Source organism: Rhinichthys klamathensis, unplaced genomic scaffold, assembly GCF_029890125.1.
Source record: "Rhinichthys klamathensis goyatoka isolate OS25496 unplaced genomic scaffold, OSU_Roscu_1.1 h1tg000040l_1, whole genome shotgun sequence".
NCBI lineage: Eukaryota > Metazoa > Chordata > Actinopteri > Cypriniformes > Leuciscidae > Rhinichthys > Rhinichthys klamathensis.
This window is the reverse complement of record NW_026606587.1, coordinates 15,202,207-15,214,537: the sequence shown is the minus strand read 5'-3', so window position 1 is coordinate 15,214,537 and position 12,331 is coordinate 15,202,207. Positions and strand designations below refer to the sequence as shown.

Sequence of the window (12,331 nt, the reverse complement as noted above, 5' to 3'; positions counted from 1 at the left end):
AACCAAGGTTTCTTTCATATTAATAGGGAACGAAGGCATCTGCGCTTAACCTTTATTATACGGAACGGATTCCCCTTGGGGAAAAAACCCTTGGCTTTGAGCCACCACTGAAGGGGCCTCATGTGAAACAGGCCCAAAAGAATTATGATGGATGCCGCTGTTATGAGGCCCAGTAGTCTTTGAAATTGCTTACAGTGATGGCCTGGCCTAGCTTTATCCCGGACACCATGGCCAGGATGGATTCGATACGAGCGGGAGACATACGTGCCCGCATCGTAACCGAATTCTATACCACGCCCACAAGAGTAGTCTTCTGAGCTGGGTCCAACACATTTTTCTTAGTGTTGAGCCTCAACCCCCGGTTCTGAATGTGGCCAAGGACGACATCTCGATGCCGAACTGCCATTTCTCGAGACTGGGCCAATATGAGCCACTCGTCGATGTAATTCAGTATACGTATGCCCTGAAGCCTCAGTGGAGCCAGAGCCGCATCCATACACTTTGTGAACGTGCGGGGAGAGAGTGCTAGGCCGAACGGAAGAACCCGATTTTGGTATGCTTCGCCCCCGAAAGCAACCTCAGGAACCTCCTGTGACATGGAAGGATGGAGACATGAAATAAGCGTCTTTTAGATCCATCGTGACAAACCAGTCCTTGGATCTGATTTGGTTCACGATAATGGGAATAGTAAGCATTTTGAACCTGAATCTCCTCAAAGAACGATTCAAAAGCCCTAGATCTAAAATTGGCCTCAGTCCGCCATCCTTCTTTGGAACTATAAAGTACCGGCTGTAAAACCCCGGACTCCCTGTCTGGTAGGGGAACACATTCTATGGCCCCTTAATTCCAGTAGAGTCTGTACCTCTTGTTCCATAACCCGAGCCTGTTCTGGAACCACTGCAGTCGGTACCACCCCAGCAAACTGGGGAGGTCGGTGACCGAACTGCAATCTGTACCCATATTTTATAATATACAGGACCCATATAGATATATTCAGAAGGCATTGCCAATCTTCTACAAAATTTACTAAGGGAACCAGCCCCTCGAGACTGGCCTCGGGTATTTTTCAAGCACTATTCTCGACTTCCTGAAGCGGAGGACCGGCAGGAAAAAAGTCGATACAGATTTCGTGACCATAGTCGGTGCCCTGTTGCAAGCTTTTGGGGCGAACGCCACGGTGTGCGATCGCTGGAAATCGATGTGGCCCGAAGCGTCAAAGATGGCGGGACAACATCTTCCCCGAGGGCACCTGCTGCTAGAACAACCTCGATTGTTCCACAGCGGGGGGGGGGGGGGGGGCAGCCCTCAGAGGTCCTACACCACCATTAGGACCTCTTTCCCAAAGCCTTCTTCGCCTGAAGGACGGCCCTCAGGTCACCCTTCTGGCTGGAGGACTTCGGTTGAGAGTGCTTCCTCTGTTGCCAAACTCCCGCAGGAGGGGCTCTAGAGGCAACGCTCTCTTTTTTTTTTTTTTTTTTTGCTTCCTGAAACCTGTCAACGACTGTAGTGACAGCGTTGGAAAACAGGCCAGAAGGAGATAGCGGAGCGAAAAACAGGAAATATTTGCCTCACTTAGATCTTTAAGAAGATCGGCCTGGTACGCCTGCAAAATCGTCATAGAGTGCAGGCATGCACCAGCCTGACCTTTTCTTTTCTAAATATTTTACCAAAGGAACCAGGCTCTCGAGCCTGGCTTCGGGTATTAATCGGGATTCGTTCTCGACCCCCTGAAGCGGGTTTCCGGCAGGGCTGGACCGAAAACGATTCTCGATTGGCGATCGCGAATGCTGCCTGGCCGCATTCGCTGGAAACCGATGTGTCTCGAAACGTTTTTAACGGCGGAAGAGCAACATCGATTTCCTGCACCATATAAGCCCAGCCAACCAGTGCAGAGGTGTCCCTGCACGGTTTGTTGGGCAGCGCCGGGGCTTAAAGCGAAGATGCCGGATCAGGAGAAAGATAGCTCGCTAAAGGTTCCTCCATCTGCGGCATCTTGCCATAACCCGACTCTCTCGCACCCACCACATTCGAATAAACATATAATGAATGTGGTGAGATACGTAAAGAGTGGGTTTTTCCCAGGATCTACACATAAATATATATATTTTATAAAGTTCTACCAGAAAGACTCGGGAGATATAATGGTATAACAAAGCATACATTTATTGACAGCCCAGCAAGCAATTATTTATAAAGTTCTTTGGCGTAGGCCCCGTCCGTAGTTCATGATCCGAGGGTAGCGGATCTGCATTTCCTGCCTGAAGATGAAGGCAGGGGCGCAGCAGACCCCCCTGGGAGTTATGGACGGGACCATCCTGGTGGTGGTGGGGAGGATGGAGGTAGTTGTCGCGACAGCATCTGCGAACTCAAACGTGTGTAAGTACCAATCTTTTATACAGCGAGTATAAGGACGTGATTGGATAGATGTGAAGGTAATAAGTGACGTAATAATTAAGTCTTCCTGGCAGAACTTTATGCTGAAGCTTTCATATCTGGGAAAAACAGTAAGCCCCGGCTCTGTGGTTGTGAACGGTGCTGCAGGAATCTCTCGTCTAGTTCATTTTGACGAGGATCATCCTGCTTATTTTGTGGCCAGCTGATATATTTTATTTATATATATATATATATATATATATATATATATATATATATATATATATATATATATATATATATATTTATTAATTTAGTCTGGCTGGCCACAGCACGCATCACAACCTCCACAAGCTCTACATAAGCAGAAACATAAGCCGGCGAGTGTGACTCATGTTGCTCGTTCCCGATGCTGAGCACATTTACTTCCTTATAAACAGATAGCTCGAGCACTGGGCACTCGTCACGGGCAGAAGAAGCTGCTTTGCGGGCTTCTGCGTCGTGAACGAGTGTCATAGAATCTGCGGATGATGAACGTAAAGGTGCCCCAGCAGTCTCGTTCTCATCCACGAGATCCTCCTGCGATCTCCACGATCTAAGCCGTCGCGCCGCCTCAACGGACGCGGGACCCGAATCGCGGGGATCGGGAGCCTGGCCATCATCAGGAAATAATATAACCAAGCGGGAGCGCAGCACTCTAATAGGAAGTGCTTCATAGTGTTCACAGGCAGCCCTCTCGAGAGCTGACTGAGAGTGCTGCGCCCCTAAACAATACACACACACACAGCTGATGCGTGTCCCCACCCGTGACACATATATATATATAATCTTGGGCAGGGGTGCACACACTTAGTGTATTGTTCACTCGCCATAATATAGAGCTTTGCACAGACAAGACACCAAATAAGACAGACAGTTTCACAGAGAGCGCTTGCTGAAGAGCGAAAGCTGATATGTGTATGTGTCAGCGTCACTTTTATGCATCCGGTTATGCCGTCACATGTTACGTCACGACGCAACACCAAATCAGGATTGGATTAGTTTCATTCTTACTTCAGAGGCGCACGCTTAGGGAGCCTCCCCAAAGTGTCGATCTTACGACGCAGTTCGAGTTCCCTCGAAAGGGAACACGGAGAAAGAGTAAATATTGTTCATTTACATATACTACCGACATCGTAACAATACAAAGCGTGTTGAAGATCGGCTTAATTTTACTCTTTAAGAAGCACATTCGTGTTAGATGCATTTTTGAGAAATGCATGTAAAAAAGTTTGGAACATTTATAATCTCACACAAAGAGACCGCTCTTAATGGCTAAGATTCCTTGTTTATCGGGAAGTACGGTCCAGTGTGATTTGCGAACAGATTTAAAGGGTTAATTTCTTCTATTCTGACAGGTTCTGATGTGTTTTATTTGATTATTCTGTTGCTAGCCTGTTAAAACTGGCTGAAATGTCATAAAGCTCTTATATCAAACCTATGTTTGTGTGTGAAGGATTACTATGACAGTAAAGAGGATTAACCATTCGCATCTCAAAAGACGGAAACGGACGAATGACATCTGTCAATGAATTGTTTGTTTGTTTTTACACATAATTTGTGGAAAATCACAAGGATTAAGCATCCACACAGAAATGTTGGTGTGCACTTCTCCACAAACAGAAGTGTAGATAAACACAGATGAGAGGCATGAGTAGAGCGCTCAGCAAAGCCATTTCTGCAGCATGCGAGCACAAACACATTTTCAGAGATTTGGTAAAAATAATCTATGACTATGCTATAAAAAATGGGAGTGAATCTCAGAAAAACCTGCCAAGAACACATTTAGCTCTTATTTCAACCCAAAAACAAAAGGAGGAGCCAAGAAATTACATTTTGAGAAAAAGAAGGGGGGGAAAAGCTTATTTAAGAACCATTAAGAATTAGAATTACACATTTTGAGGTAAATGCATTGATTTTGAAAAAAATATGTAGGAAAAAAAAGTCCTGGACTCGTGGCAGGTGATAGGCAGGTGACCAAGGTGAAGAGGGCAGGCTAGGTAGCCTCCAAGACGGTACCGGCAGTACAGGGAGCCCGGGAGGACAGGCCTCCGTGGCTTTGACCTGGGAGCTTGGCTCGGCCACTATGGCCGGGGACGTATAGCAAAAAAAAAAAAATGGGAGGAGCTAGGGGGTTGTGAACCGGAACGGACTCTGGAGCAGAGCGGGCCAATGGACTGGAGTGGGGTCTGGAGTGGGCTCATGGGCTGGAGTGGGGTCTGGAGTGGGCTCATGGGCTGGAGTGGACTCTGGAGTGGGCTCATGGGCTGGAGTGGGTGGAGTGGGCTCATGGGCTGAAGTGGACTCTGGAGTGGGCTCATGGGCTCATGGGCTGGAGTGGGTGGAGTGGGCTCATGGGCTGAAGTGGACTCTGGAGTGGGCTCATGGGCTGGAGTGGACTCTGGAGTGGGCTCATGGGCTGGAGTGGGTGGAGTGGTTTCATGGGCTGGAGTGGACTCTGGAGTGGGCTCATGGGCTGAAGTGGACTCTGGAGTGGGCTCATGGGCTGAAGTGGACTCTGGAGTGGGCTCATGGTCTGGAGTGGACTCTGGAGTGGGCACATGGGCTGAAGTGGACTCTGGAGTGGGCTCATGGTCTGGAGTGGACTCTGGAGTGGGCACATGGGCTGGATTGGACTCTGGAGTGGGCTCATGGGTTGGGAGTGGGCTAGGGTTTGGCTTAGTGGGCTCATGGTCTGGAGTGGACTCTGGAGTGGGCACATGGGCTGGAATGGACTCTGGAGTGGGCACATGGTCTGGAGTAGGTGGAGTGGGCTCATGGTCTGGAGTGGACTCTGGAGTGGGCACATGGTCTGGAGTAGGTGGAGTGGGCACATGGGCCGGAGTGGACTCTGGAGTGGGCTCATGGGTTGGGAGTGGGCTAGGGTTTGGCTTAGTGGGCTCATGGTCTGGAGTGGACTCTGGAGTGGGCACATGGTCTGGAGTAGGTGGAGTGGGCTCATGGGCTGGAGTGGACTCTGGAGTGGGCACATGGGCCGGAGTGGACTCTGTAGTGGGCTCATGGTCTGGAGTAGGTGGAGTGGGCTCATGGGCTGGAGTGGATTCTGGAGTGGGCACATGGGCCGGAGTGGACTCTGGAGTGGGCACATGGGCCGGAGTGGACTCTGGAGTGGGCTCATGGTCTGGAGTAGGTGGAGTGGGCTCATGGGCTGGAGAGGACTCTGGAGTGGGCACATGGTCTGGAGTAGGTGGAGTGGGCTCATGGGCTGGAGTGGACTCTGGAGTGGGCACATGGTCTGGAGTAGGTGGAGTGGGCTCATGGGCCGGAGCAGACTCTGGAGTGGGCTCATGGTCTGGAGTAGGTGGAGTGGGCTCATGAGCTGGAGTGGGCACATGGTCTGAAGTAGGTGGAGTGGGCTCATGGGCTGGAGTGGACTCTGGAGTGGGCTCATGGTCTGGAGTAGGTGGAGTGGGCTCATGGTCTGGAGTAGGTGGAGTGGGCTCATGGTCTGGAGTGGACTCTGGAGTGGGCACATGGGCCGGAGTGGACTCTGGAGTGGGCACATGGTCTGGAGTAGGTGGAGTGGGTTCACGGGCTGGAGTGGACTCTGGAGTGGGCACATGGGCCGGAGTGGACTCTGTAGTGGGCTCATGGTCTGGAGTAGGTGGAGTGGCCTCATGGGCTGGAGTGGATTCTGGAGTGGGCACATGGGCCGGAGTGGACTCTGGAGTGGGCACATGGGCCGGAGTGGACTCTGGAGTGGGCACATGGTCTGGAGTAGGTGGAGTGGGCTCACGGGCTGGAGTGGACTCTGGAGTGGGCACATGGGCCGGAGTGGACTCTGTAGTGGGCTCATGGTCTGGAGTAGGTGGAGTGGGCTCATGGGCTGGAGTGGATTCTGGAGTGGGCACATGGGCCGGAGTGGACTCTGGAGTGGGCACATGGGCCGGAGTGGACTCTGGAGTGGGCTCATGGTCTGGAGTAGGTGGAGTGGGCTCATGGGCTGGAGTGGACTCTGGAGTGGGCACATGGTCTGGAGTAGGTGGAGTGGGCTCATGGGCTGGAGTGGACTCTGGAGTGGGCACATGGTCTGGAGTAGGTGGAGTGGGCTCATGGGCCGGAGTAGACTCTGGAGTGGGCTCATAGTCTGGAGTAGGTGGAGTGGGCTCATGAGCTGGAGTGGGCACATGGTCTGAAGTAGGTGGAGTGGGCTCATGGGCTGGAGTGGACTCTGGAGTGGGCTCATGGTCTGGAGTAGGTGGAGTGGGCTCATGGTCTGGAGTAGGTGGAGTGGGCTCATGGTCTGGAGTGGACTCTGGAGTGGGCACATGGGCCGGAGTGGACTCTGGAGTGGGCACATGGTCTGGAGTAGGTGGAGTGGGCTCATGGGCTGGAGTGGACTCTGGAGTGGGCACATGGTCTGGAGTAGGTGGAGTGGGCTCATGGGCTGGAGTGGACTCTGGAGTGGGCACATGGTCTGGAGTAGGTGGAGTGGGCACATGGGCCGGAGTGTACTCTGTAGTGGGCTCATGGTCTGGAGTAGGTGGAGTGGGCTCATGGGCTGGAGTGGATTCTGGAGTGGGCACATGGGCCGGAGTGGACTCTGGAGTGGGCACATGGGCCGGAGTGGACTCTGGAGTGGGCTCATGGTCTGGAGTAGGTGGAGTGGGCTCATGGGCTGGAGAGGACTCTGGAGTGGGCACATGGTCTGGAGTAGGTGGAGTGGGCTCATGGGCTGGAGTGGACTCTGGAGTGGGCACATGGTCTGGAGTAGGTGGAGTGGGCTCATGGGCCGGAGCAGACTCTGGAGTGGGCTCATGGTCTGGAGTAGGTTGAGTGGGCTCATGAGCTGGAGTGGGCACATGGTCTGAAGTAGGTGGAGTGGGCTCATGGGCTGGAGTGGACTCTGGAGTGGGCTCATGGTCTGGAGTAGGTGGAGTGGGCTCATGGTCTGGAGTAGGTGGAGTGGGCTCATGGTCTGGAGTGGACTCTGGAGTGGGCACATGGGCCGGAGTGGACTCTGGAGTGGGCACATGGTCTGGAGTAGGTGGAGTGGGTTCACGGGCTGGAGTGGACTCTGGAGTGGGCACATGGGCCGGAGTGGACTCTGTAGTGGGCTCATGGTCTGGAGTAGGTGGAGTGGCCTCATGGGCTGGAGTGGATTCTGGAGTGGGCACATGGGCCGGAGTGGACTCTGGAGTGGGCACATGGGCCGGAGTGGACTCTGTAGTGGGCTCATGGTCTGGAGTAGGTGGAGTGGGCTCATGGGCTGGAGTGGATTCTGGAGTGGGCACATGGGCCGGAGTGGACTCTGGAGTGGGCACATGGGCCGGAGTGGACTCTGGAGTGGGCTCATGGTCTGGAGTAGGTGGAGTGGGCTCATGGGCTGGAGTGGACTCTGGAGTGGGCACATGGTCTGGAGTAGGTGGAGTGGGCTCATGGGCTGGAGTGGACTCTGGAGTGGGCACATGGTCTGGAGTAGGTGGAGTGGGCTCATGGGCCGGAGTAGACTCTGGAGTGGGCTCATAGTCTGGAGTAGGTGGAGTGGGCTCATGAGCTGGAGTGGACTCTGGAGTGGGCTCATGGTCTGGAGTAGGTGGAGTGGGCTCATGGGCCGGAGTGGACTCTGGAGTGGGCTCATGGTCTGGAGTAGGTGGAGTGGGCTCATGGGCTGGAGTGGACTCTGGAGTGGGCACATGGTCTGGAGTAGGTGGAGTGGGCTCATGGGCTGGAGTGGACTCTGGAGTGGGCACATGGTCTGGAGTAGGTGGAGTGGGCTCATGGGCCGGAGTAGACTCTGGAGTGGGCTCATAGTCTGGAGTAGGTGGAGTGGGCTCATGAGCTGGAGTGGACTCTGGAGTGGGCTCATGGTCTGGAGTAGGTGGAGTGGGCTCATGGGCCGGAGTGGACTCTGGAGTGGGCTCATGGTCTGGAGTAGGTGGAGTGGGCTCATGGGCTGGAGTGGACTCTGGAGTGGGCACATGGTCTGGAGTAGGTGGAGTGGGCTTATGGGCTGGAGTGGACTCTGGAGTGGGCACATGGTCTGGAGTAGGTGGAGTGGGCTCATGGGCCGGAGTAGACTCTGGAGTGGGCTCATAGTCTGGAGTAGGTGGAGTGGGCTCATGAGCTGGAGTGGACTCTGGAGTGGGCACATGGACTGGAATAGGTGGAGTGGACTCTGGAGTGGGCTCACGAGCTGGAGTGTACTCTGGAGTGGGCTCATGGGCTGGAGTGGACTCTGTAGTGGGCACATGGTCTGGAGTAGGTGGAGTGGGCTCATGGGCCGGAGTGGACTCTGGAGTGAGCATGAAAACTGCATGTATAATAATTGTTTAAGAACTGTTATAGTTGTAGATGTATCTCATAATCACAATGATCACTCAGCATCATCGTTGACTTCACTATTGCAAATGACTGTAATAAAAATAGGCATCAAAAGACATTATTAATTTATATACGTATATACTGAGCATAAAACCTTTTATACATGGATGGATGGATGTAATTGCAGTCTCATGAAATAATATAGAATGATAGAGATGGTGTATACAGTCATCCAGACATTAACAAAAAATAAAGCCCTTCAGGGAGATCAAAGATCCCAAACACTCTGTCAGTGTTTTAATTATCATGTTATCCCTTATTTATTTGACCACAGGATCCTGCCAATCAATCACAATCAGGTATTCCAGACAGCCGTGCAATAATATCGCAAAAAACGGCTCCAGTGAGAATGAGCCATGTTAAGAGCATTACATAAGCAGGAGTCAAGACAGATCTGTGGGTGTGGATCACAGGAGTGAGAGAGAGAGAGAGAGATGAGTGAAATGGTGCGGATGCTATTAATGCAGTTTTAATCTGCATTTTAAGCCCTCTAAGCAGATTAAAGCAGTTTCACTTCATCCACTGCAGCACGTCAGGCCCACAAAATGTTCCTTTAACTTTCATCATGTAATGCAGCTTCATCTGACCTCAAATCAGCTTAGCTATCAATATTCGGCTCTGTCAGATGAAAAATGTGGGTGAGGAGAAGGGCACCACACACACACACACACACACACACACACACACACACGCTTCTCATCCTCGCTCTCAGGATCCGACAGCACTGCAGCACAGCGCGTTACAGTTCAGGTTTAAAAATATCTCAGCAGCCTCATTCAAATTTAGCTCCTCCTGAATGTCCACATGTTTCTCTCGGGAGATTTTCTTGATGGTTCGAGGGTTTTATGTTGCGAGATGCTCTTATGATACAAGTTACATTTTTCAAGGATGGGAATGGTTCATGTCAAATAGGTAATGAGGTTTCATTTTCTTGTGTGCGAGCATTGTAGATGTGGATGTACAGTAGTAAGATGACTAAGATGGGTGGAGTTATAATACTCAACTGCACCCTAACCCTGCCCAATCCAACCCTACCCTACTCTATCCCTCCAACATTAAACGTCCAGAGAGGTGGAGCTGGATGTCATGTGACTCTGCAGGGAGCACCTCTTGATTCGACGGGGTGTCAATGACTGACACTAGGGGTCAAACTTGGGACCCTAAATCACATCTGATACTTTGAGAAAAGGCAAATGAAAATTGGCAAGTGGATTTGCTTCCCCCAGACATGCGAGTAAAAACAGGAGATGGTGTGCATCCACTCATTCAGATTTAAAACAAACATATTAGGTCCTTTTTAATCTAAGTAAATTCCCAACTTTGTTTAAAAAACAATGAGAAATGAACAGAAAACAACAGTATGAAAGTCACCCCATCAAGCAAGGATTTAAAGTCCCCCTGTGTTAAAAATCCAGCTTTTAATGTAGTTTATATGTCTATGTGGTGTTTTTAATATGCTTTATGACAAACCATGTGTAAGTTCATAAGTCGACAGCATTGCTGAGTATTTTCTGCTTAAAACTGCAGTGAACCAAAGACAGTCTCAAAAACATGGTTTGAAATCGCTGGTGTTTCTGACGTCACAAACGACCTTGTAACCAATCAGATCAACGTGTGATCGTCAACCAGTGGATCTCTGAGCTGAGTGAGTGAGTGGAGGCGGGGCTCATTTGCATATTCATAGAACCGGGTATACTAAATGAGGCAAGGGTGTTGAGTTACATTCAAGCTACGTTAAGGCATGAAGAATTTTTTTTCAAGGAAAAAACGTTTAAATATGTTATTTTTGTGATCAAAGGTGATTTACTACAGGAGGACTTTAAGTCTAGTATTATTTATCTAATTAAATGGTGTTATCAAGGTCTACCTGGGCAGAAATTTCAGCTGAGCATTGAAGCTGGATTTGGCCTGGATAAATCCTGTTTTAGGTAGGATAGACATGTGGTTCCTCATCTCTTTACACACCTTGAATGTCAATCTGAGAGCTGAGCTGGCCCTAAAAAAAAGAAAAAACACCATCAAATATTCATATTCTCAAAAGTCAGGAAAACAGACTGAAAGAGAAGACATTGGTTAAACGGAAAGAACCAATATATTCATATCTGAAAGAGGACTCATTCTCAATTTAAAATCAATCACAATTACACTGCATTGTACAATGTAATATCCATGTATGTGTGTGTGTAATCCCAACCAAACATTCTCAGCAACACAGAGCATTAAAGCACAACCAGAAAAAGTATAAAATATGAGAAGCAAACGAGATCTGTGTATGCCACTCATTCAGATCCACATCAGCAGGGCTGTGAAATATGCAGTACCCCACTATCTATATGGCTCTAGAATAGATGACCCATTTCCCCAATTGTTGCCTGCAGCAAGAAGCTTCCAGAACAGCAGATATAATGGAAGATCATCCTGGGAATTCTTTAAATAATCAGACTATGCAGAGTGTGAAATAAAAGGCCTGAAACCACCAAATATTCACATTCTTTTACTGGCATCTGCAGTAACGATTGCTTTACAGTAGGGGTGTAACGATACCCTTGTGTCACGATTCGATACATATCACGATACTGAACTCACGATACGATATTATTGCAGAATATAATGTTAAACGTTAACAAAAAATGTACTGTTGATTAAAATGCTAAATTTGATATTACATTGTGTGTGTAAATGAATAGACTTGCTGCTGGAAAGCCAAAGCACAGGACAACAGAGACAACATATGGAGGATCCCTATACCACTCTTCAGATAAGCGTTGTGGAAATTTCGGTTTACGTACCTACTCCGAAGTGATAAAATAAAATAAAATTCTGTATAAAAATGTAAGACAAGTAGTTTGTTTAGGCATGGTTTTTTAGGGAATTACAAACCTCCGCACATATATTCAAACGCACATAACTATAGAATCAACACTTAATGCACATGTGAACGCCATCAGCGTTTATCACAGGTTCAGTTTAAAATCTGTTTAGAGAGAACGGCGTCATCTTAGCGGCCCCTAATTTAATAACAAATTATCATTTCGCCGGAAGTGAATCAATCAAAACTAACTTTAGCTGGAAATAATGTTATTCAGGAACCGCTATAAAACCAATTATATAACCAGTTACCTTATTATACCATTATATCTACATTGTTAAAAGCGCTATATAAATGAGGATGACTTGACTTGACCAGAATAAACATATTCATGATTCTGAAGCTGAAAATACAGAATAATTTTAGATGAATATGCTTGAACTCTGTCACTGACTAGATATATTTAAAATAATGCAGCCACTTTATACTGGAAACATCAGACATTTGGCATTATCAGGAGAGGACCCACAAATATTCCCCCATTACAATGTTATACATTATATTCAACATTATATATAGCAGTTTATTTTCTTTCTTACACAGTAATTTTTATTTTTGGGTGAACTATCCACAATACATATTGTTACATTCTTGTATTGATATATATTGTGACCCGATATATTGTTACACCTCTACTTTGCAGCAGTATGTCCTACAAATTCATGTCATCCCTCTGATAGGCAGCACAACAGGTCTTCTTAAGTC

The 12,331-nt window shown here is 48.9% G+C and overlaps 1 protein-coding gene across 1 annotated transcript in view; it reads right to left on the bottom strand.

Moving 5' to 3' along the window:
- cfap74 (cilia and flagella associated protein 74) overlaps window positions 1–12,331 on the bottom strand; it is a 75,136-nt gene that overhangs the window by 42,346 nt on the left and 20,459 nt on the right. Inside the window, exon 21 of the mRNA XM_056246934.1 lies at window positions 10,625–10,753. Within this exon, the coding sequence (XP_056102909.1) occupies window positions 10,625–10,753 (129 nt within the window). The remainder of the gene's footprint in view (window positions 1–10,624; window positions 10,754–12,331) is intronic.